We start from the raw sequence: 27,822 nt of genomic DNA, 5'->3' as shown, positions 1-27,822 counted from the left end.
GCGCGGTCCGCGTGTATTAGAAAGAGATATACGAAAAGTCGGCTGCGCTTGAAACACAACAGTATTTCGTATCAGCTGACAACCAAAGCAAAACAGTCGGTGCGCGACCATCTTGTCAAAACTGGAGTCAGTGACAACAAATATATATTTTAAAATGTCCTAAATCGCTTGTAATGACTTAACGGTAGTTCTGTATCTAATAAAGTATAGTGTATAATTGATTTATGTGCTGTTTCCGACACGGATACTATTTATTTCGCTCAAAAATTCGGGTTTGCGTTGCGTCAAATGACGTCATGTGTGTGATACACGTATTGCTGCCGAGTTCGTAAGTATTTTCTTTTATAACTCTACTAATTTAATAAATCGATGGCTAATTGTGAATATATAGGTCTTGGGCCAATGCTAGTTTCATTCATGATTCGTAGGGAAATCGCTTTTCGAGCGCAGGGGCTCTCCATACTGAACGAGAAGTTGGCATCTCATTATGCCCTTGAAAATTATGCAGCAGAAATCACATCGTCGCTAGGCCAATTGACTGATTAGCGTTACCATCACTTTCTATCGCTGTCATGGGAATGGAATTCTTCCTTTTATCAAGAATTCAGGACCACATTCCGCTTGGCAACGAAAAAACGAAAACGGCACGCACTTGACTAAAAATGGAACGCTCTCGACTTATAGAAAGTATTGTTTTGTATAAAACATTCAATATTGTTGCTAACGATGATATTTGTGAAAACGGTCGAGGATTTACGATGAAAACGTTGCCTATTTATATTTTAATGAACGTTAAATAATTTCATATCGTCATGCAATAGCGTTTTAACATACATCTATAGAATGTAATTACGAACGTTGTTTTTTTCTGTTATTGTAGCGTCATACAAGTACATATATGTTACATCTTGCCTTTGTGGGCGTAATCCTCCAAATACAATTAGAATAACAACTCATTAGCGTCAACTGACGATTGTCGAAGCTACCCATATCCTAGCAATCTTGAAATTCTTTAATGTAAAAATCACAGATAAACAACTCGAGGTTTATTTTTTTCCGTGCTGTGATAAGTAGGTACTTAGCAAAGGTATAATTATAATTAATTCTTTGTTCGATATTAATGGGTATAATTGATAAACGAACAAATTCCTACTAAATAGTTAATTAAAAATAAATTTTATACTTTTTATGTTAAAGATTTTATTTCGCGACTATTTTTAATCTGTATCCGTGCATTAGCGATAGTTATGTACATTTTTATTGGTCACGTGTCTCAATATGGCGGTGCTTACAGCGGATATGAATATTTTACAGGTGCCATCCGCTATTAATATGATTATCGTCCTTATTGCTATATTTAATAAAGCTTATAAACCTACTTGATTTTCATAGATTTTGCGATAAATATATATGAAGCTAAGTGCCTAATGTTCAAGAGTTTCGACGTAAAATGGCTTGAACATTCTATATACTTACATAGCTATTGATAGATTTTTGCGTTATATAAATTGAAAAATAGTAACTTAAACGTCGGAAACACTTGTTTAATCAAACTAAACCTTATTATGATTATCCTTTTGTGTCATAAAAGTTAAAAAAGACATAAATGCATCATTCAAAATAAGCGTATTGTTATTGATTTATATATAATAGCAGATATGTACACTACAGCTAATTTAAACATAGGTAAGTTGATAAGATTTATCAAATGGTAGTTCGAACTCGTGCTTTGTGAGCGTATTTTTAACACGATTATTTATATTATGGTATATATATGATAATTATTGACGAAGATTTCTACATATGATGCAATTTGCTATCAATCTGTCTATAGGTCTCTAACTCTTAAAAAAGAGACCTTTTAGTACTGCCTAACTAAAACGATAGTAAACTAATATATACGTTGAAAAACATAACAGAAAAGGCAATCCAAAAGAGGTTTTATAACTAAATACGTTTTGCAGTTTAAGTTAAGACAGATATATGTAAATATATGAATCGTAAATAATGATAACACGTTACAATAATATGCAATAGGTATTATATTGGTAAAGAAATGAGTGTATGACTTCCGTTATTGTTCTATTGATTGATGTATATCCACAGCGGGATATACCTACCCATTGCAATGACCATCTTATATTTTACCTTGATAAATCGAAAGGTGAGGGTAATTGAATAATTTATTATTTTAATTTTTGTTAAATCTAACTTATTTACAACTGGTTTTGCCCGTAGGGCTTGATGTCATATTTAATATATTACAATGATATTATTGTCCTTTGACCTTGACCTTAGTGATCACAATGTTAGTAACACATTGTGCAAACGGTAAATCCCATGTGAAATCAAATAATTTAAATAATCGGACAGATTAAAATGTTTTTTTTAATTGGATCGGTAAATTTTCATATTTCGAATGTGATCTTCATTTTATGACTGTTTATTACAAAATATGTTTGTGTGTGAGAAATACATATTTGTATGTACAAGTATTATGTTGGGGATTGTTAAATACGATGTCTGATTTAACAGTCCAAAACCCAATATAATTTTTTTCGTACAATTTTTTTTATTATCTAATATAAATGAAAGAAATGTAATTGTTTAATTGCATAAATATAGCTTCCTTCGTCTTGTTATTGGTAGTGTCAATGTATATTGCGATCGGTGTATACAATACACTATAGTGATAATACCACATGATTTCATATTGATTTCATCGAAGGCAGTGTAATAATAGACACGTGAATTGTAACATCTGAGATCTCAGGGTCAATTACGAATATCAGAGACCCGCTGATCTCAAGCAATGTCAGTGTATAGACTCAGGTGACCGACAGCAGCCTGTAGGTTGGGACGTATTACAAATCAAATAAACTTTAGTCAAGTAGGCTTTTGCGAGCACTTTTGAATTGTCATTTTACAATTAATTGAAGCTACCACCGGTTCGGAAAGTAGATTCTACCGAGAAGAACCGGCAAGAAAATCAATAGTTACTCTTTTTCGACATTTAAAAAATACAATGTCATGTTAGTTAATACAATTATTTAAATTAATATATCCAGCTTGGAAGTCAACAGGTATTTAACTCCAAACTTTTTTTAACGTATATACAAATCATATATATTACGAAATATTTGCTCCCTCGGATTCTTCGGAAATGAACCCTTAAATACTTCAATGTATATCTCATAAGTTCATATAAATATTATCGATATGATATTCATTCAAAGCATGGTGTATATTCTGAGCTGAGATGGCCCAGTGGTTAGAACGCGTTCATCTTAATCGATGATTGCGGGTTCAAACCCAGGCAAGCACCACAATATATATGTGCTTGATTTGTGTTTATAATTCATCTCGTGCTGGGGGTGGAGAAACGTGAGGAAACCTGCTTGTGTCTAATGTCATCGAAATTCTGCCACATGTGCATTCCGCCAACCCGTATTGGAACAGCGTGCTGGAATATATTCCAAACCCTCTCCTCAATGGAAGAAGAGGCCTTATCCCAGCAGAGGGAAATTTACAGGCTGTTACTTTACTTTACTGTGGTATATATTCTGGTACTTTAGCATATTTAATCGTGTGTATAAGTTCCATTGATTAACCAGTTATACCAGTGCAATAGTATTCCGTTCCAGATTTAAAGGTTAGAGATCACGTTAATTATATTCATGAGATACAAAACGTCTTATGAACCAAAGTAAGCGATTTTGCGTAAGGGCTATTCCTTGAAATTGTAAAGAATTATTTCCTCAAAATCATTCTGTTGTACGGTTTACATTTCTTTGAAAATAGAAGCTAAAGAAAATCTTATGTATAAAATTCAGCAATGTATTTGTAATGGCGACAAAATAAATAGAATTGTTTTTGTACCCTCTTAACAATATTTGTTTAAATGAACTGCAAAGCCATTAGGCGCAATAATTTTATCAGTGATCAATTACAAAAACGCCAGCTCATATGAGTCTGACTATTCTATGCCGGTTTTAATATAATATGCTTTTGTATGTATTGATTGCTATTCATAACAATATTACTTGGTGGTAGAGCTTTGTGCAAACCCAACTGAGTAGGTACCACCCACTCATCAGATATTCTACCGCGAAACAACAGTACGCAGTATTTTTGTGTTCCGGTTTGAAAAGTGAGTGAGCCAGTGTAACTACAGGTACAAGGGACATAGCATCTTAGTTCCCAAGGTTGGTGGCGCATTGACGATGTAAGGAATAGTTAATATTTCTTACAGCGCCATTGTCTATGGGTGATGGTGACCACTTACCATCAGATGGCCCATATGCTCGTCAGACAACCTATTCCATAAAAAAAATGTATGCTGTGATTGGTACCGATGGCTCAACCTATTTTGGAACTTTAAGGCATAAATGACGCCAGTTCCAACATTAATTGGCACCAAGTGCTCCATGTTCAGAAGTCCTTAACAATTACAATTACATGTAAAACATTCGATTTCAATTATTCGAATCAATGTTGACAATCGATTAATTTATTCATCTGTTGTTATTTGACTGAGTCCACTTAATCACTCAATCGCGTTATGCTAATGAAAACAAGCCTTAATCAAAATGAAAATGTACTTTATTCAAGCAGGCTTTTAAAAATACTTTCGAATCGTCATTTAACAAACTATATTAAGTGAATCAAGTGGTTCGAAATGCAGATTATACCGAGAAGAACCGACAAATAACTTTTGCAATACTTGAAAATACAAAGTAATGTTAGTTAAATACAATTATATATGTATGTAATATATTCAGCCTGGAAGTCAAGAAGCAGAAGAAGAAGAAGAATAAGCTACGCGCTTTTTTATCATCTATATAATCTTTATTGAATAATATGTCTTCTTGACCAATGTAGTTTTTACAAATTATTTGAATTTATGAAATTCTCCTTATTGGCTGCATTGGTTAAAATAAATACTTAATTGTGTTTATACGCACCCCTTTTGTATTATACAAAATGCATTTAAAACATTTTAACTCTAATTATATTTTTATATATAAAAAAAAACATAAAATTCGCCCTTGAGGGACGCTCATTTTTACCAAAACAATTTATTTTTATTGTCACTGGAAACTTTATTCATATGGAACAATTCCGTGTGTCACACGATCAAATGCTTATAAGAAAACCCATATTTCAAACGAATAGCATTGTGTTATCTATAATACTTCGTATGTATACACGTGACCGAGAAATGACATTCCCATTTTAGCCGAAGAGTTGAATTGAGGAAGGAGTTCCTTAACGAAACTCTTGCTCGCTTCAATAAAAGATACAAAGGCAAAATCGATTAACAATATTTTATTTAAGGATGGAAATATTGTAAGGTTCTGATTACCAAGATCGCTTTTGTTTCCAACATTAAAAGCATCTTTATATTAATCAAGAGATTATACCGTTCTATGACTTTATTTTAAATTAAAACAATTTACGTAGCTTCAATTGAATCAAATTCAACGTTCGTAAAATGATCGTTACTCGTCTTTATTGATTTATAAAAATCGATTCCTCAATTGGAAACGATGACAGAAACTCAGTGGGATTACATACTTTTTAGGTGCCTCGTAGTATAGCAGCTAGATATATAGCCGCGGTTTCCGAGGTCTTGGGTTTAGAGGCTGATAAAAAGTCATTAGGTTTGTCTAGCGATAAATTCTCATTAACAGGCTCTGTAAGTTTGAAGTGTTAGTTCTGGTGCCTGGGGAAGAACGTAAAGCTGTTGACCCTGCAACTGATCTCTTTCCAGTCGTGTTGGAATATTCGTCCTATCAGATTTTGGGAGTGAAATAAACGAGAGTCAGTGTTTGCGTATAAGCTTGTGCGCTATAATATGCCCTGCGTAATGGATCTCCCTTGAGATTGGCTGGCGTGGTCAAAATCGATTAGGACGATCATGATACACCCTAATCAATGTATTGGTCTGCAATAAAATTAAACTTAAAGGTTCGTTTTTGATTCATAATTAAATTTTGCCTTTTTAAGAATTGATCTTAGTCTTGTATAGCCTCATCTAAACCTTATTCCAATCGAAGTAAGAATAAAGATAAACAAATCTTAGATATACGTATTTCAGTCAATTTGGTAATAGCTCAACTGCATTGTGCACTATTAAGGGTTTATGATTAATACATATTTATCTATAACACAACACTAGTACACTGAACTTCTTATATTTATTTTCTTCGTAAATTTCGATAACAGTTGCTTCGACGTTCAAAATGCCATATTTTCCCAAATCCATGATGAATAACAAAGATCATTCAAGCTCTTCACCAGATATTGCGTCATTTTGCTGTCAAATGATGTTTATTTGACATTGCTCTTGTGACAGTTGGAACAGAGTATCACGGTAATGTCATGTCGTTAAGTAATTTATCAATTATCGTATGCCGTTCTCATCGCGTCTTTATATATTAAATGCTGCCGTTCGATTTGATTGTCAACGTTTGCTTATTAGGCTTCCCACTCTTAATTACATTCCATTCTACTCTGAGACTATTTCATCGGTATTTAATTTATATTACAATATTAAGAATTAGCATGAACGAATACTGCGTGCATTTTTTATTATATCCCTTATTGTGTTCGAACAAATCGTTTACCGACTTCATTGCTTCTTCTTCCAGGTCTATCCTCGTTACTAATATTATAAAAGCGAATGCCAAATCACTGAACCAAATGTCATGAAATTTGGGATAAAACAAGTTTGAACCCGAAGGAAGAACATGGGATACTCTTTATACCTCACACCCGAGTAACCCTTAAAACGCGAATGAAATCGTTTGAAATCGAATCGTATTTAGGTTTTTTTTTCATAGCAGCCATTTCTTTGCCTTGTTGTATAATATTCTAATAAAATTTATTGCTTTTAAAAATATGACCACAACCGTCTTTTCAATCGTCGATTGATCGTCATTTTTTTCTAAAATTGAAAATTAATTTGCGAGTTAAATACAGTAATCATTTAATTTTATTCCAAAAAGTATAGCCTGTATCTTGTGTCGATAGATCTAATCCAGACCTTTGTAAATCACACTGATTCTAAATTAAATTTATACAGTCAAAAACGCGAGTCTATCGAGAAATACAGAAATAGTTTTAAAAATTTCAATCATCGGCAAACTAAACGTGATTTGTTATTTTACCATTCCTTATCATATAAAACTCACAATCGTATATTGTTTAATTAAAACCGATAGTAAAACACTTATTTGTTTAATATATCAGACTCACGTTGATAAACAAACTAAAGAAAAGGATTATATTTAATTGAATACAAAAATAACTCGATGATAGTTTCAAGGTAGTTTGTAGGTCAGCCTAAATTAAGAATTACCTACATATTATTAATTAAAAACGATTGCACGAAACAACACTTAAATATTAATTACTGACTTTTGATCTTTACTGTAATGTACTTTTTTCAACTAGATTTCTCATGCAGAGCCGTTTGTGAGATCGTAGATACGTCGAATCTGAAGCGTCGATGGTAAAAAATATATCCATACTCAATGCATCTCTTTCTCGCCCATGCAAGCCTAGTGAGATACATATAGCGTGGTGTACTCTATTCATCTATAAAACAATTAGTGCTCCATATCCGTTGATGTCATTATTGTCGATAAAATTTCCGATTCAGAGAAATGTCGAGTGGCGAACTGTTTTACCAACCAATCCTAAAATGGGTATTCCCCGTTTTGTAAACTTTAAAGCAGTTAGTCAATTGGTGTATTGTTGCATTATTGAATATTTGAAAGATATGCTATGAGACCGAAGGATGATAAGATTAATATTTCCAGGGTTAGTACTGCAATACTTGTATATATGATTATTATATACATAATCATATATCTTCTATATATTCTATATGTATGTGTATTATATATTAATGTTCTCGCTTTTAGCGTGACAAGATTCAGTTATAAAATTATTTAAATATTATTATTCTACAAATCTCTCGCATATTTTATATGCTACATTTTTTACGGTTTACTAAAAGTGACTTGATTCTCGCGAACTGAAAGGAAGTAGGGTTATGTGTAAATAATATATGTAATCCATAGGCTTTTAGGTAGGTTATGACTTATGTATTATATATACATATGACGTATGTAATTAAAAGTCTCCGTTTTATTAAAATAGTTGCGATAGCCAAATAAAAAACGAAAATTATACAACAACTTAATTTTAAAAGTGGTTAGATTTTCACAAGCATTCCTAATGATGCAAGCAATACATTAAGTTAAAAATAACATGCAACGCCCGGCCTCAATCAAAAAGTAGTGCAAACAAAGATTATTATTATAAACACCGAGAATATAAAAGATAAACTTGTTAAACCACAACCGACAAATCCGTTGGACTATACCGGGTTATCGATCTCAAATGAATATTGTGAATTGAAATCCACATTTTCACATGTTTTTGTTTATTAATCTCGTATTCGAGACGAAAAAAGTCGGTACGATAAAGTTTAAATACAATTATTTGAGATTTTTTTTTATCTGTGAAGCATAGCATATCTTACACTCCAGAGCATACACTGGTCCAGCATTCAAACCGGGACACAACGTTACCGAATATTTTCTCCAAAAATTTGTCAGTAATACAACCTCAGCTCTCTACTTACTACCAGATTATTTTATTTCAAACTTGCTGTTAAACACTCGCTTCACTAGATTTAAGTTAATCCTTCCAAGTGTACTTGTCAGCGCATTACATTTGGCTGTTAATTTGAAAAGGAGTAATCTCTTGAACCATTTCATTCTCTTTGCCAAGTTTCATTTCATACCGTCGTCGTTTACGTAACGGCGTGATAAACAATATGTCTTTATAGTCTTAGTAAGACAAGTAATTAGGAACTCATTCATCCCAATTTTTAATAATTCTTGCAGTTTAATAAAGTCATAATATTCTTATTATTTATCATGTATGTATTATATAGTGATATTGTCGAAAAGGTTTTAAATAACCTAGACATATTTTTTGAACCTGAGTAATAATTACACAAGAATCAATTAAACATTTACTTGGTCGTAGGGCTTTTTGCGGGCTTGTCTTGGTAGTATCAGATCATCAGATATCTTACCGCCCAACTGCACTAATCGGTATTGTTGTGTTTCGATTTTAATGGTTAATATTTTTAAAAGTGCCATTGTCTATGGGCGGTGGTGACTACGTATACCAGGGGTAATGATTAGCTACGGTAACGAAGTGTGCTCATACGGTTTGTATCGTATATATACAAATTTTTGAAAGTAAATAAAACAAGATTTTACTACATTTATCTATAATAGAATATCTGGCAAAGAAACTCAGCAGTCACACTTCTCCATTAAGATTTTGGTTATGTACCTGTCAATTAAATCAAACCACCTATAAGAAAATAGGAGAATGAAACTTCGTAATAATAGTTTTCATCTCTTGCATTTTTTATCTTCACTTTTCCTTTCAACAGTTGTCTGATTAAATAAAGTAATCATTTGACGACCTACTTTCTTTAGTTCAGCAACGATGTATTATTGTGAGTGTGAAGGGTGATTCAATGTCGTTCGGTGCATGTGAGAGGTACACTATGAAAACAGAAAATTTTCTCGCTATAGATCCTTTGGTTTGAGGAGCATTGACCGTGTTGTTTCAACATATGCTCGTGAATGAGCTGGTGTAATCATAAGCAGAGCAGAGATGGCTCAGAGGCTAAAACGCATGCACTTCTGCAGGTGATAACGAGTTCAAACCCAGGCACCACTAAATTTTCATGTGCTTAATTGGTTTCTAAATCATCTCGTGCACGGCGTTGCAGGAAAACATCATGCATGACTAATTGCAATCAAATTTTGCCCCATGGGGATCCACCAATCCGCATTGGATCAGCGTTTTTGAATATGCTTCAAACCTTCTCATCAAAGGGAGAGGAGCCTTAGCCCAACTATGGGGAATTTACAGGCTGTTGATAATGATGAATCATAAGCATTAATTATCATAAACAGAGAATTTTCGTGTATGAGTTAGTGTCACGTATTCTTTGGTTAAAGGAGCATTGACCATGTTGTTTTTTACGACCTTGTACGAGCCAATAAAGTTATTGGCACTAGAGATATTTCCTATGGTTTGAAGAGCATTGATGCAGTTGTGATTGATGCAATTTATTTACAATGCAAATGTATATGGAAAATTGTGCCTAGTTTATTATAAGCCATCCAATTACCGGTCTAATTATTATATGAAGAGATATAATCCTAAGTTGGATCTTGCATATTCACATGTGTAACAATTAAAATTACAAAAGAACAGGTGTCACACAGTATGCCTTTATTTATGCCCCAAATTTATTTCTTCAACTCATAACTCATGGAAAATTGAAAGTCATTTATGTACAAAGTTTTACATAATATTACACTCGCGTCAATGTCATTCACGACAATTGTTTTCACAAAATATTTGCTCATTAAAATTCATTGTTGTCTATTTATAGTCGAGCCAAAAAAGTGATCTAATTATAAGTATGTTGACGAAAATGTACAAAAACAAACAAATATCGTGTCGTCGTAATGCTTTTATATTATGTAATACATCACTTGCTCCCCGTTATCCCGTTTAATATTTGCGGCGCAGTAGGTTACAACTGGATGAATAGAAATGCAAATTTGATGGCTTACGATTACACAAATTTTGGCCTTTCAGTCTTCGGTCAACATTTTGCTGAATATTTTTATCAATGTCATTGACCTGGCATCGATGGTAGAATTCAACTTTTAATTGATCCCTGATTAAAACAGGGGACGTAGTGCTTTTCAGCTAAAGGTACTAATAATGTCGCCTGATAAGATATCATCATCATATGATATCACCGCAGTATGGGGATGTCCAATTTCTGCTGCAAACTCGGGAGATTAATCTTCAGTGCTTGACGAACGTCAGTCGACAGTCTGAGTCCAAGACAAACCTGATTAACCGTAAAGGACCAACGAAACTGTAATGTTATGTTAACCTTAATTCATGTAACCTTTTGTTTTTTTAGTGGTAATACTAGCAAAACCTGTCTTAATTGTCAAGTAAGGAACAAACTTCCCTTCCAAAATTAATATGCTGTGTCAAAAATTCGGAAGAAAGATCACAGGACTGGGAAAGTTGAATCTTGTCCTTTTCGCATACAGTTAAGCTATTAAAATAGAGAATTATGTTCGATATATACATATAAATTATATATGGACGGACGGATAGTTATAACTGTTACATATTAACCTAGCCTGAATACCACACTGAGTGATAACTGTTAACCGGTTTCCTTTTCGATAACAGCACCAAAAGTTTTTGTAGTTATTTACTTGTTCATATTTATAGTTTGAAAATTAATTTTGTACGTTTAATTATTGTATATTTATTTTCCTCAATTCATGTTTAAGACATCTATCTAAATGGTTATGATTTTTCAGAATAAATACAAACTTAAATTTAATTTAAGGGTTTTTTTTGGAAATATTATCTAGATGGGTACCATCCACTTATTAATTCTATTAATTGTTTTTGGGTGTGTGTTGAAGGGTGAGTGAACCGGTTTATTTCCAAGTGCAAGGCTTATCGTAGGTAACTTATAAGCAGTGGTGGATTTTTCTATTTCTCACAATTTAATCCATGGGCGTTTTAAAGTCTGCTTTCCTCTTTTATAAGTTATAAGTGATCGATGCCTCGTTAATAATATGAATGCAGTCTTATCGTACCATCTATTCCGTTCGGGTATACAGTTTTTTGATTAAACATTCAAACTTTAAACCTCTATAACGTTTGTGAGATTAAATCTTTGTTCAATCAATCGTATACGCGATTCGACTTTTATTCAACTGACCGACAACTTAATCACTTAAAACAACGTCAACAGGAAATATGTAACGAATTACGAGACCGTATCTGTCGGCCATTTGTATTTTTAAAACATACAGAAAAGAGTCAAAAAATTAAGATAGAATTGTTTTCGTATTAGTGAAGAAAGCGTTAACAAAACGATTGATTTTGACACTAATTAGATTACTAGAAGTAGTTAATTATGATGCATTTATGTAAAAATATTGATAGTATTTTTGAGTGACTAACTATTGTAACCTTAAAACCTAACTATTTTCGGATCATCAAATGTTGAATGAACCTAAACTAGTACAGTCCACAGAAACTATAAACAAAATTCATAATTATTTTATTTTCCCTTCAGTATATGTACCGTGTATATTTATATGACAAAATGTCTTTACTTCTTGTTAAATTTAGTCTCATTGGAACGGTTTTGACCTGAATTTGTGGCGTTTCAAGGTTTGTTATGGTAACCAGTGATAGTTACAATATTGTAAAACTTTTTGGAAAATTCTGAGTAGCCCTCGGCAGTGACTTATCTTATAACTTTTTTTTTCGAACTGATTGTTGCTGTTGGCTCTAATGGTCTCTACAGCGTCACCGGGCAAGCTGTACCACTCGAGCCTTGAGTGTGACTTATAAGTTTTTCTTTTTGTATCATGTGTGAAGTAGTGCAGTTGGCTCTACTGGCCTTTAAAACGTCACCGGTCGTTGGGGCGAGTACTTCGAAAGTGACGTTCCCCTGAGGATGTCTACTATGAGATCGCACCTCGGCTCAGAACGTAGTAGGTTGATCAAATAAAGTGTTAATACCGACTACAAATAACTAATAAAGAATATCTAGACAGCGCGATTCAGGAATATGACATTTTTAGTCAGCGCCATCTATCACAACCGGGTAGTAACACGCAATTATGCAATTATTAAAATATTGAATATACACCATCGCTCGTACGATATGTTTTATCCCCACCCATATTTTAATAGGACAAAAAGCGTACGACCTTCTTGTGGTATTTTCGCACACTAATATCAATCGTAAGGCTTATTGACAACGAAAACAGACCTTGAAATCGGATCTGAGTGACCTTATGCGTACGAACGTTGCCTAGAAACAAAGGTATGACTAGTGAGCCTAAATTAATGGAGATCTGTAGATCTGTTATGCGAGTCCATATTGGAAGGAGTCATCTCAGTAAACGATCGTAAAATGACAGAGAATAGTATGGTACACTGACTATCATATAAATTATGACGTATTAGTTGATGCTCGCGGTTTCCGTCTCTTTTCTTGGGATGGTTTTCAGTTTCTGACTCTAAAAACGCATAAATGTTGTTTCTTTGAGCTGAGATGGTGGTTAGAACGCGTGCATCTTAACCGATGATTCAAACCCAGGCAAGCACCACTGTATATATGTACTTAATTTGTGTTTATAATTAATCTCATGCTCGGCGGTTAAGAAAACATCGTGAGGAAACCTGCATGTGTCAAATTTTATCAAAATTCTGCCACATGTGCATTCCACCAACCCGCATTAGAACAGCGTGGTTTGGAACATATTCTATGTTCCAAACCCTCTCCTTAATGGAAGAGGAGGCCTTATCCCAGCAGTAGGAAATTTACAGGCTGTTACTTTTTTTGTTGTTTCTTTGGTAAACGTAAACGTAAAGGACGGACAATTAGGAATACTTTGGCATTTATAATACAAGTATACATTAATATAGAAAGTCGATTGTAGAGTGAGATGCAATTGGGCTATTTAGTAATGGGATGACAGAGCATAGTCTTTGGCACTGTAGAAAATTTTGGCAATATCCAACATGGCCAATACACCACTCACTTACTCTTCATACCGGAAAACGTCGTAAAGAAAATATATGATGATATTGGTAGAATTGTACACGTCAACCTGCATTGGAGCAGTAAAATAAGCTTCACCCCTGGCTTAAGTAATCGAGGATTGCAAAAGTGTAGGACATTTATGGGGCTGTCTACTTTGATTTATAAAATAGAAAAATCTACAAGTGAATAAAACAATAGTCGACTGACGGAAAGATAACTTTCTTTTTTCTTCATAGTAAATTTGCTACGCAGTCATTGTTTGATGTTTCAATTTTGCAACGTCAGCAGTTTTATTACAAGACCAATAAACTTTGTGACCTCTTCTATTTGATGTGATTATGATAGTAAGCTCGAATATAGCGTATCAATTTAAGTCGTGTTATGACATTTTAAAAGTAAAACAGCACCAGATGTTCCAATAGTTTGTTATTCATATTAACTGTTTCCATTATCAAGTGCTATTTACCTTTCGTAGAAAACTACACACTTGTTATATATTTGGGTATAATTAAAGATTATTTACTTTAACTTGCCACATTTTTTAATTTAATTTTGAATTAATTTTGGAAAAATAATTATGTGCCTTGCTCATGGGTGAGAAAGATTTGTAGATTGGTCCAATAGACTAATCCAATTTGGATTTGAGGATAATATGTTACAATTTCATCAGACCATGTATTAAGATTTGGGTATAATAAATAACAATAATAATAACAGCCTGTAAATTTCCCACTGCTGGGCTAAGGCCTTCTCTCCACTTGAGGAGAAGAACGTATTCTACCACGCCGTTGGTGGAATAAACATTGCAGAATTTATATGAAATTAGCCACATACAGGTTTCCTCATTATGTTTTCTTTCCCCGCCAAGCACAGGCTGAAATATAAAATAGAAACACAAATTAAGAACATTAATATTCAGTGGTGCTTGCCTGACTTTGAACCCGCAATCATCGGTTAAGATGCACCCACTGGGACATCTCGGCTATCTCTGGTATAATAAAGCACTTTTCAAATATGACTGTTAGTTCCAACGATGAAAACGTTTAAACAAAAAACAAACAGACTCGGCATCATTATATTAGTGTAGATAATATAATTCACAGGGAAAATAAACGGTTTTATTTACAAGGATAATATAAAAGTGCTTGGTCATAACTTAGGTATGACCTTGTCCTATTAAACTTGCCTTTAAATATCGATTTGAGTATGCCCGTATAATTTGAGCAGCTGTTAGGTGAGAACGGGATTATCCCTCATTTATGAGTCCAATAGGTGTTACACCGAAGAACATCGGTATTTTGTATTGTGATACGGTTCTAAGTGAGACCATGTGTGATTTGACAAGTACCATGTAATAGTGTAACATTTTGGAACTAATTATCCTACTCGATGGCGGGCAAAGGTACGGTACTTGACCTATTTGCTTCTGTTTCTGTAATCATATATTTGTTTTGTTTTCCCTTTTTAGTTTACATTGTATATAACAATAGTAATAACAAATGTTCGAAAATCGGCCGTAATTAAATACGAATAAATTATAATAATATACATTGATTCGAAAAGTATAAAATATGAGTTTCAACTGAATGAAACCTTTTTATTATTACAAAAAAAAAACAACGAAACGTTAAAACGACGTGCTATTGATTTTCAAGTAACGTGTTGTCGTTGGCAGTATGAATATAAACAATGAAAGTTTTAAAGATCATATAACGTAATTGTAACATATATTACATAAAATGGTACCATCTGTAAATGTACTATTGCTAGGTAAGGTTTCTCGCTCTTGAAGAGATGATTAGGAGATTATTTTATTTCATTTCATTGTGGGTTGGTGTATACTCATGTGTCAGAATTTCATTGAAATTAAACAGGTAAATAATTTTCCTCAAAATGTTTTCCTTCAGCGCCAAGCACAAAATGGATTACTTATACAATTTTAGCATACGAAAATTCAGCGGTGCTCGCCTGGGCTTAACCTCGCAATCATCGGTCAAGATACACGCGGTTTAACCACTGAGCCATCTTGATTTATTACATATATTTTTAGGCTATAATATACACTTTTTTATATTCTCCATATAAAATTTAAATTTGCCAAATTTCACTCGAAGTTTTATAATTGTGATTCACATACGACTTCTGGTTATTTTTAGCCTGGCAAATCACAGGATGTTTTTTGGTCACCGCATGCTAATGCGCTGCCACCATTGGCAACCAAGATGTTATGTCCTTTATACCAGAAGTAACACTGACTCACTCACTCACTAAGTATAAGTAATGCTATATTTCCGTGTAGAATATGTAATGAGTCGGTGTTACCTAACTAGTATAACTCCCTCTTTGGTCTAATAGCTAGATCACAATTCCCAAGGTCCTGGGTTCAAAAGTCATCGGGTTCTTGGGTCTGTTGAAAAATTCTCAATAACGGCCCGAAGTCTGGCAATTAGAAATGCGTACACACCCGTGGCTCGGACAGTCTGTTAAGCCGTAGGTCCTGCTCTCTTTCCGGCCATTTAGGATCTGCTATCCCATCGTATGATGAGAGTGTGGGAGCAGATTAAGGCAACACTTGGTGCACTTTATATGTCGCTCGTAGTAGTCTGGTCTCCTTTAAGATGCAAATCTTATGACCGTGACTGAAATCGGTCTGATAGACTTCATAACAACTATTTGGACGTGAATTCACAAAGCGGTCACCTTACTTAATTTGACTTAAAATATCGAATAGCGCCACAAAGTTAGAAGATATACATTTTTCAATAATGTTTGACTCATGAGAGTGTCAAAAAGTATCTGCATGTCTAAAGTCCATGCGCACAATATACATTGTAATGCAAGTCAGCGCAATGGCAAGGTCGTTATAATTTTCTAATGCCGATCAAATTGCAGCGACCATTTCAAAGATAATATGTATTAATTTCCTGAGCTATGATATGAGGAAGTAAATAATGAACTTTATAACTTTAGAGGTTACTTGTTATTGGACTATTTTTTGGTGTTTGATTTTATCTTATATAAATGTCCGTTAACCAAAAAATATAAAATTAGTATGCCCAAAACTTTTCCAACTTTTTTCTTGTAACATACATCCTATGGTGTATTATATTTTAATATTGTTAAAATAAATAATTAACATAAAACTGGGTCGATAATCATCAATAGTTCGTCAATTTTATAAGACATTCTAACACGTGAATCTGAATAAAATGAGCACGTACTGTACTGTACTGTGTAATTAATTTGTGTTTATAATTGAAGTCGTGTTTAGCGTTCGAGGAAGAAAACATTAAGATATTTTTTTGGAAAACGTTCTTATTTATGATTGATTTCGTGCTTTTAAGAAAATTCCGAGAAATCTGTGTCTGTATAGTAATAGCATGTGATTGTTTTACTGCTGCTCTGCTCTGTGCTCTGCAGGACTGTTCTCACTTTGTCCTAACAGAGAGAGCAATCCTGAGCAGCAACACTGATTGCTACATAGAACAATAGAACAAGCTCTGAACCTTCATAAGACTTAGATTGAGATCGTTATCATACTATGCCGTTCCTATTGATTACTCCATGCAGTATCAGTTATAAAAACAAACTTTATATCAGATAATACCCAAATTAAAATGAAAACAGTGTGAAGAAACTAAAATTCAGCCATAACAGGCATACGTTTCATTTATCACCTCGTCAAGAGTTCGTCGCGACCTTGACCAAAAAGCGAAGTGTGTCGAGGCGCGGGCCATCGGCCCTCGAAAGTGAAAACAGCGCACGCGCAGCGGGAATCGCCGCACGACGGGACCGGTTGATACTTGCGTTGCTTGTTGTAAATAGGACTAGTGTATGGACGTGTCTTATGGCATATAGACACGTTATAATTTTAATACATAAATAGATTAAAACTATAAAATTAATAAAATATCTAATAGCTATGTACTATAATTTAAATAAAAGAAAGAAAAAATCTTTAATTGTGTAACATTTTCCCTCTCTTTGATGCAATATATGGGAGTAAAGGAGAAGGAAGCCGGGATATTTGATTCAGTGATAGTACCAATCCCGCATTGGAGCAGCGTTGTAGGATATGTTCCATACCTCTCAAAGACAGAGGAGGCCTTAACCCAGCATTGGGAAATTAACAGGCTTTTGTTGTTGTTGATGGTACTTATATTTTCCAAGAGGATATAATATTAATACTACTTATATTGCGTTTATAACAAGGTAGGATGTTGGATGAGACACATCTGCAACTACTGTTGGTTCTTGTTTTTTTCTTTTACATACTACAGAAATAAACAAATTAGCACGATTCAAATTTCGCCTAAAGCCAGTTCAGTATGAGTCGGAACACTGGTTTTCAGTTTTCCTACACCTTTCACCGGAAATTACTCAAAATCAGCAATTAATGTTTAACTGGTTTCTGATCCGAGAAGATCTCTTATAAGAGGCGGTTCTGGCGTCAGTCAGTACCAGAAGATCATGATGATGGGTTGTATAGTTGATATGTGAAAGCGTAAGAAACAAATTAACAAACTCACTTATGTCTTCTTAATATTAGTTCGTAGTAGGAAACAAATCTTTGATCTATTTTATTATACGTTAATTTAGGAGCTTACAATCAATATTCTTCATTGCTAGTTTTTGAGTGAACTCTTCAAAATTGTTTTCCTCTATCCTTAATTAAAATAATTAATGTTACATTTAAAATTAAATTAATTAAGGCGAAATGGCCAAGTGGTTAGAACGCGTGCACATTTATCGAGAATTGCGGGTTCAAACCCACGCTAGCACCATTTATCCCTATTATCATTTATCCCGTGCTCTGCGGTGAAGGAATTGTGAGGAATTGCATTGTGAGGAAACCTGCATATGTCTAATTTCATAGATATTCTTCCACATGTGTATTCCACTAACCCGCATTGAACCAGCGTGGTGGAATATGTTGCTAACCCTCTCCTCAATGGGAAGTGAGGACTTAGCCCAGCAGTGGGAAATCGACAAGCTGTTGTTGTTGTTGTTATAATTAACTTGTCACCTAAACAAAGTAGAATTAAAAAAAAAGAACCTAATATATAAATAAAATTTTAACAAAAAGAAAAACCGACTTCAAACAAAACACTATTTTAAAACAAATGAATATGCACGAAAAAGTAATAAAAATAATTGCGTATTCAACATATTTTTTAGAGTCTTCCTAAGTTAAATGAAATGAAAAATATTAGACTACTTAAAAGTCGATTAACGATTATATCATGTAGTTATAGTTATTGGTATATTTGGAGCCGGTGTCAGCCACGGTGCCCTTGCCCCAACAATCAAAAGAAAGAAGCGATACGAGCCCCTTGATTGATCCAGTATATTATTGTGTAAAAGGTAATTTGTAAAAAACATATTTGTTAAAGTATTCTCGTATTGTTTTTTGATAGATATACTGTAGGGTTTTATTGGCTGACACCGACTCCAAATATAACAATAATTATAACTACATGATATAATCGTTAATCGACTTTTAAGTAGTCTAATATTTTTCATTTCATTTAACTTAGGAAGACTCTAAAAAATATGTTGAATACGCAATTATTTTTATTACTTTTTCGTGCATATTCATTTGTTTTAAAAGTGTTTTGTTTGAAGTCGGTTTTTCTTTTTGTTAAAATTTTATTTATTTTTTGATTTTAAGTGAAGCTGATGTTGACTAACTATTTTTTTTTAAAACGGATAGATTAAGCGTTCCGTTTATATGAGTCAGAAACTACTTCGAGGACAATTTCAAAGGAAACTTGCGAATAAAGCAAAAATAGACTTTCGAAAATGCGGATTTAATACGTCACGCGGCGTAAACTACAAGGATCCCTCGAAAGAGCTGTAATCGAACTCAGCAAAAAAACTTTGAAAAAGACCAACTATATTTCGTACATCATATGACATCACATCACATACACAAAATTTGATTAAAGATAGTAAGAAATTCTGCCCCATGTCGCACCCTAACTGCGAGCCGTATAGGAGTTCCATCACTACATAGTATAAAACAAAGTCGCTTTCTCTGTCCCTATATCTTTAAATCTACGCAACGGATTTTGATGCGGTTTTTTTTAAAAGATAGTGTGATTCAAGGGGAAGGTTTGTGTATATAATACATGAACAATATAGTAAAGAAACACTGATAATTTTAGAAGTTTGCGATGTGATGTCGTATATAAACAAATTCTGTAGTATATTTAGTATCAGTATTGCACCCGTGCGAAGCCGGGGTGGGTAGCTAGTTGATTATAATATTCGACTATGATAATTACATAAACATAACCACATTACGGAAGGTGACTCAAATATCCAAATAACCTATAAATAAAAGATTCGACCGAGTATCGCTAACGTGCTCCTCAGAATTGTTCCGTTCCCTTCCGTTCCGTTACTTTGTCATGGATCCTGTGCTCAGAACCTTACCAAACTATCACCAAATTACCCTTGAAGTATATATTTTATAATAAAAAAAGAATTATCAAAATTGGTTAACGTGATTTTCAGTTATTCACCTATTTGTCGCGCATACACGTAATGCAAATTTAAGACTTATGTCGTATTCACATGGATACCATCATCGGAAAAAAAAAATAAAAAAAATGGGACCCCACGGGAAGCACTACCTTTCAAACAAAAAAAAAATTATCAAAATCGGTCCACCCAGTAAAAAGTTATGAGGTAAAAAAAAATACAGACGAATTGATAACCTCCTCCTTTTGGAAGTCGGTTGAAAACAAAACAAAATAAAAATCATAAAAACAAAACATTGTATGCGGTTTTTTTACTGTCATTGTTTGAAATGTTATCAGCGTGTTATCGTTATCACAGTGATTATATTTTCTTTGCCACGAACAAATTTCATCACGTGATGGTACATGGGGTCATTGACACGATGCATAGATTGCAGGTTCAATTATATATATATATATATATATATATATATATTTTCCTCTAGCCTATTCCAACCACGAAAGGAGTAACGGCAAATAAATAATTTTATCATTGATTTGACGCGGTATCATTGGTCGAAATCTTGAGTAGTTTATGATATTCGTCGGCGAGGTTTTTATACAATTTTGGATGAGAAATAAAAGTATATATATAAGTAGTTAAGTGGTATAGCCTTTAATCCATACTAATATTATAAATGCTAAAGTAACTTTTTCTGTCTCGCTTTCTCGCCAAATATATTGGACCGATTTAAATCAAATTTATTAGACAAATAGTCTAGAATAGCCTGTGGCTAATGTCATTTGACATTGCTTACTTTATAGTTATAAAATAGTGTTATAAACAAAGAGGTCTTACATCTATGTAATATTTTAACTTCGTTTGTAAATATATTCATATTTTCTTCTCGAGCAAAGAACGGGTAACAGCTAGTGATAAATAAAATAAACAATTACAGATTAAGAGAGTGATTAATTATTATTTATATATTTAATTAATTATAATTAATATTAATGTCTAACATAACAGAGCTATTAGCAAATACATAGAATATCTTTATCTCAGGATTTTTTGATTAGGATAAAGTGTGTTCATATTTGGTTTATAAATACACGTGTATAGAACAAAGCTTTTGTTCTATAGATAAACAACTGTTACACTAATGTAGAACTATGACTGGAGCTACTTTTCTTATTTATCCATATGTAATTAGTATGTTTTTCATTTCGATTGATTACTTTAAATATCAATCTCACTGACGTAAACATCCCTTGACTGACACGAGATCCTGTTTAAGAGAAGCCTCTCTTGATTTAAATTATATATATATAACAAAAAAAAAAACAAGCAAAAAATAAGTAAAGAATCCATTTTTTCTTTGGTGTAAATAAAGAAACAAATATGAAGAAGTATGTGCGTGTGTGGTGCGGTTTGAAGGACGAGTGAGCAACTATAAACATGTTTATGGAATATGACGTCTTATATCCTAAGAAACGCCTTTTAGTCGGTGTTTAAGAGTACAATTGGTCACCTTCCTTACAGTTAACTAATTCTTAAAAGTTTATCTATCTGAAGTCCTGGGTGCAAACTCTGGGCCACGAATATTTTTTTGAGTTCTTTGCTGTTAAAAATTTTGAAATTGCAGCCTAGAAACCTTTTAGACATATGACTTGTATCTCGAATATGAAGTATAACTTCAGACTCCGCCTGGGTTTTAAATTTTAGCCAACCAGTAGCATATTGAGGAGTTGCAGATTTATTAAAAGTCGAAGGGGAGGTGAGCCAATCTCCAACTTTCTTGTGTTTGGATGGTCGTCCTAAATGAGATGCTGAAACACTTGATCTATGATATGTCTTACTCAACTGGGAACTATTATTATTTGGATTTCTAAAATTGATATAATGTTGTGCTTAATAGAGATTTGTATACCACATGCTTGTTAAGTTCAATACAACAACAACAGCCTGTAAATTCCCACTGCTGGGCTAAGGTCCTCCTCACCCTTTGAGGAGAAGGTTTTGGAACATATTCCACCACGCTGTTCCAATGCGGGTTGGTGGAATACACATGTGGCAGAATTTCTGTGAAATTTGTCACATGCAGGTTTCCTCACGATGTTTTCCTTCACCGCTGAGCACTAGATGAATTATAAAGACAAATTAAGCACATGAATCAGCGGTGCTTGCCTGGGTTTGAACCCGTAATCATCGGTTAAGATGCACGCGTTCTAACCACTGGGCCATCTCGACTCATTTAGATTAGTTCAATGCTGTGTCGAAATACGAAAGCAATGTATTTCTGTTTTTATCAGGAAGCTATTAAAAACACAAGTTTATTATCGTCTTTAGATATTAATAACTCTTGCACAATACTGCTACATCATATTAGTCATAATTTATACATAGATTGTTGGAGCAATTTGTGAGTGATATGTCATAGCGTGGCATATCATTCATTAGGAGTTATTTTATAAATTATACATTGCTGCCCCGGCTTTGCACCTGTGCAATTATTAATAAAGAATATGTGAATATAATAATGTATGCCCTATATCAATTAGGAGTAATGAAGCTTTTTTACTAGTTATTTTTATTTAGAATTATATTATTAATGAACTATATTATGAACTTCAGAGAAAAATGTTTGTGAAATTAAACTGATATATTTATTCTGATCGTTAACATTCACCTTGCAACTTCTCATTTTACAGTAGAAGTGAAATTTCATATGCATGTATAGTACGACAAAACTTAGATGTAGCATCGGCAAAATTCGTAAAACCTTTCACATCCGAATTGAGCACGCTATCCCAAATTATCAATATTTATTTCCCATGCGAATATGAGGAGCTAGCTATTTCTATTGGTTGTGTAAATCGTAATATAATATGAGCATTATAAGATGATGAATAATATGATCTTTATACAAACGTAACAACGTGTTATATCATATGACCAAATATATTCGTCAATTTGCTTTTTTGAATTCAACCAATTTCACGTGCTATTCGGTGAAGGAAAACATTGGCATAAATCCTACATGTCTCTAATGAACTCCAAATCTTCCTGTGTCCCTTTATCCTGCTTGAACATAGACATGTTTCTTTACTAACAATTAGATGTGTTTAATTTCAGATAATACAAAATGCAAGAACAGGACGTCGATGGTGAGCCGGCGCACCACGCGCGTCGGCCCATGAACGCCTTCCTCATATTCTGCAAACGACACCGGAGCGTCGTGCGCGACAAATACCCGAACTTGGAAAACAGGTAAACAATACTTATGTTATATTAGTTGTAGCACGCGGCTTCGCTCGTGTTTTAGGGGCCGGTTGTCATATGTTAGCCAAAAATGTAGCCTATGTCTTTTCTTGAGCTCAAGTTTGATTCATACCAGTAACCATAAATTTTGACAAATTTCTGTTCAGTGGTGAAGATGAAAGAGCGACAGACAGACAGGCAGGGTTAAATTTATAATATTAGTATAGAAATATAGATTATGTATCTCATTCGCTGATATCTTGAAGTATGAGTGAAAAGGCGTATTTGGATTTTCCACTCACAACTTACCACATATCATTCAAAAATGTTTCCTTATATGTGATAAATATAAGTTCAGTTTGGAGATAATTTGGTAATTTTCTTTATTTCTTGTATGCAATAAATTTTCAATAAACAAACTTACAGATCTATCACAAAAATTCTCGGCGAGTGGTGGGCAAATTTGGACAAAGAAGAGAAAGCTTGCTACACAGGTCTTGCTAAACAGGTATATCATTTGAATATCTTGTATAATTAATACATTTTTGAGCCAAGAAACTAATTATGCTAATCGTATTTCCAGTACAAAGACGCATTCTTCAGCGCCAATCCAGACTTCAAATGGTACAAGTTGCCCGCACCGCCTCTACGCACTCTCTCCTCGCGCCCTCGAGAATCCACTGAAAAACCCATAGAGTCCCTCAACAATGAATATCAAGAAAATGAATTGGAAAAGACAAATAACAATTCAACTAAATACGACTTCAACAAAAAATCAAGTGAGAATGTGTCCGAGATTGAAACAAAACCGCTGTCGATGTTCACGCCTGGCAAGCTAGCGGACGAAGCTCAAATGGGAGGACTCAGTAGCCTCCTAGCTACTAAGACTGAAGTTCAAACACCCAACCCCTACTACTCACCCCCCTCTTATAAATTTAACGCGATCTCAACTCCAATCGAATACAGATCTCAAAACACTGTAGACCGTACGAAATCCAACAGGGAAGACAGTATACGGGAATTACAGAATGCTCTCACTGAAACGACTAAAATGTTTGAAGAAGACTTTGAAGGGAAAGAAAAGCTGTACCGCTATACTGCAGCCAACGAGCCATTGACCAACCAAGACGTTATTGACCAAATAGTTGATAAACGATATTCTAAAGAGGAGGATGGATGTCAGAAAAGCTTGTCAGAGGACGACGAAAAGAATTCGAAATCCGGCAGATCGTGTAAGGGGAAGAGGTATCAAGAGTTTATGGCTGTTGGGGGACTCTTAATGAATAAGAGGCAGAGGAGAGATGGCAATGACAGTAATCCAGACGAGGACTACAATCCTTCTTGTAGTTGCGATCCTGGATCGTCACTTGAGGATTCGAAAGTAACTGAAGATTTGAAAAACAGCTCCCTAAACGATATGTCCGTCGATATCGAACTTAAAGAGGAACAAAACGACACGCCCGACCCAGACAATAATGCAAACAAAACATTCAAGGCCGCTGACTTCGATTTAGACGCTAAAATCAGAGCGCTACCCTCCCTTAGCTTAGAAAAATTCCAGCAGAAGAAACGCGACAACAAGCGCAAAAAGAAGACGATAAATCTCAAGCCGAAAGCGCTCGAATCCTCACAGATAATAAACTCCGTTCTGCGTCCAGTGTTGGAGGAGAGACGGGACACGGCCGAGAATTGGCGGGAAACCGTCATCGGAAGCCAGAAGCGCAAACCGAGGAAAATAAGTATTACGAGGCTCGAGATCAACAGCCTGGTCTCGAGCATGGGCATGAACGGCGGCAACAAGATAAGTCCAGAGATCAAGATCGCCACCGAGGCTCCTTGCACCGTCGTCCACAGCATGGAGATCTGCAACCAGACGCCCAGCAACGTGGACCTCTTCGCGCTCGCCACGCTGGCCGAGGTCGCGGCCAACACCTCCAAGATCGAGGACACGGACATCAACGCCAAAGCGAACGGTGACAACGCTTCCCAGGTATAAGATACCATCACAACTAGCCTTAATGAGATATTCCAAAAATTATTTACTTTATAATCAGATAATATTTATATATAGATCTACTTTTACATTGTACGCATAAAGATTAATATGATTGTACACTTTTAATTGTAGTTTTTATAAATTAGAGATAGAATTTATTTATATTAATGGTAATATAGAGAACTATATGTATACTTAGGTTGAATTTGACGTTTAGGCTGCGAAAAAATGCTTTTTAGAAATAAAAAATGGTGATAGATAGGATATTTAATGTTACAATTTATCACAGAAATAAAAAAGCATAATCTATTTACGTGTAATTTTGAAACGAAAAAATTAAAAAAAAAGATTCTTAACACAATGCGGTTTACAGCATTCTTCTTTACCAAATTGTCAATTAATGAAAATTTGTTAATAAAGAGAATATACTGTATTCTAGCCGTTCATCACAATATAATTTTTAAAAATGCCAAAAAATAAGTCATACATATAAATTGAATATTTTTTAACCTCATTATGTATAAAGTTAGGTTATTGAAGTCGCCTTAATACATTAGAATATAGATCAATAACTAAGACACCATGTGCATAGACTGCATTGCATTTTGGAGGTGATTAACTTATATGTTTACCTATGTCATTGCTATGTGCAATTGTATGTTATATATATACCTAGATACATTTTCACTAATGTGATTTCAACTAAAAAAAGCATAAATATGATCATTAGTTTTAACCTTATATCAATATTGATATTATGTGTGGTATAAAATTAATAATCAAACTATAGACGTGAGTCGGTAAGGCTGCATGTCGTATTATTGAGGGTCAAACCCCCGATATATCCCTTGTGATAACTTTCGAGTAGTTTTAGCAGAAAAAAAAAACATATTTTTCATTTTAATTTATCGTTCCTCTCACTCGTTAATGTGTCAAATTATCCTCTAAATAAAATCTGATCTATTTTCGACGCTACGTAAGAAAGCAATGTCCCCAATTAGGTACCTGAAGTTTGTCGAAAATTTTTCATGAATTTCACTTATAAGAGAAATCATTGCATCTTTTTTTATTTAAGCTATTTTTAATAATCTTTAATTTTACACCGTTCGTAGTTTAGTTATTAATTTTATTTGTGGAACAGTGTTTCTCAAATTTTGTTCATGTTTTTTATTTTTTATTTCGATGAATTTATTTAAGGCTTCTGTGATTATAAACATTACATAGAAATTTATAAACAGAATGTTAATGGTGCGAAGCGTTTGTCGATGGTCTAGTCTAGAATAGTATTTTAAAGAAATAATCAAGTACTAAATTCGAAAAGTGCACTTATATTATTTAAAGTTACAAACGACGACATAAGCCATAACGTGACATGCTCACCCAAAGACCAAATGTATTTAGTATAGACAAGCTAGGCTGTAGGATTACCATACATGTAAAAAATAATTAGTATATAAAGATATAGTATTTTAATTGTATCTAGTACTTGTATTACAAGTTTAATGATTTGGCATTCCGAAATTACAGATTTTATCCTATAAATAAGTTTGATTTTTTGTTGTTTGTTCTTCGGGAAGCTTAAATCTATTGTTGATTTTTTATTATTATTATTTTATAATATAGTTCTATTTATTGTTGCGTTCTCGGTGAAAGTGGCGAGCTTCTGATGGTTCCTTAATGAGATTTATCGCTGAACTGTATGGGGTTCGGATATTAAAATAAACATATACCAATCATCTTATGAATATAATTTTTGCCTTGTTGAAATCAGAGCCTTATTTTAAAATAGTAGGGTTAAGATATATATTACGAAGGGGCCATACGCGGAAGGATAATCAAATACGTATAAATAAATTTTGAATATGTATATATATAAAAATTTTTAAACGAAAAAAAATATTAGAGCTTACATTTTAATTCTCGTAAACATAAAATCTGTGGAGTGGTATAAAATATTGGTGCTGGCAGATCTGCATTAATTTAAGGAATGTTCTTCGTTCAGTAGTGTCCTACGGCGAGGGTTAGAGATTATAGTCAAATTACTTTTTAAGATGTATAACTAAATAGTTGCAAATGTCTTAATCCACAGCACAATGCAACGATATTTTTTTTATCAATATTGTATCGAACTATGTGTAACTAAGTTTATTATATATAATGAATTTAAAAAACGAAATAGTTCGATTTGAATTGAGAATATTTTTTGTAGATATATAACGTTTTAATTGGTTTGAGAAACACTGGTCTTTATTTGTTGTAGGGCATAATAAGTCGGCACCCAAAGTGTTAAGTTGGTTCCAAAGTGTTTGTTGAATGTTTTGTTACACGCCAATGCGGTTAAATATATATCCCTTTATGTAGTAATAAAGTTTATTCATATTAACAA

At 33.7% G+C, this 27,822-nt stretch overlaps 1 protein-coding gene across 1 annotated transcript; it reads left to right on the top strand.

Annotated features, from left to right (window-relative positions):
* Positions 1-27,822, top strand: LOC124535538. Its single transcript, XM_047111758.1, has 4 exons — positions 1-328; positions 23,315-23,449; positions 23,867-23,948; positions 24,024-27,822. Exons 2-4 carry the CDS (start codon positions 23,325-23,327, stop codon positions 25,434-25,436), a joined length of 1,620 nt encoding a protein of 539 aa, XP_046967714.1. The 5' UTR covers positions 1-328; positions 23,315-23,324; the 3' UTR covers positions 25,437-27,822.

The sequence above is a fragment of the Vanessa cardui genome, chromosome 15 (genome assembly GCF_905220365.1).
Source record: "Vanessa cardui chromosome 15, ilVanCard2.1, whole genome shotgun sequence".
Classification (NCBI taxonomy): Eukaryota; Metazoa; Arthropoda; class Insecta; order Lepidoptera; family Nymphalidae; genus Vanessa; species Vanessa cardui.
The sequence above is the reverse complement of the archived record's forward strand: the minus strand, read 5'-3'. Positions and strand labels throughout refer to the sequence as shown.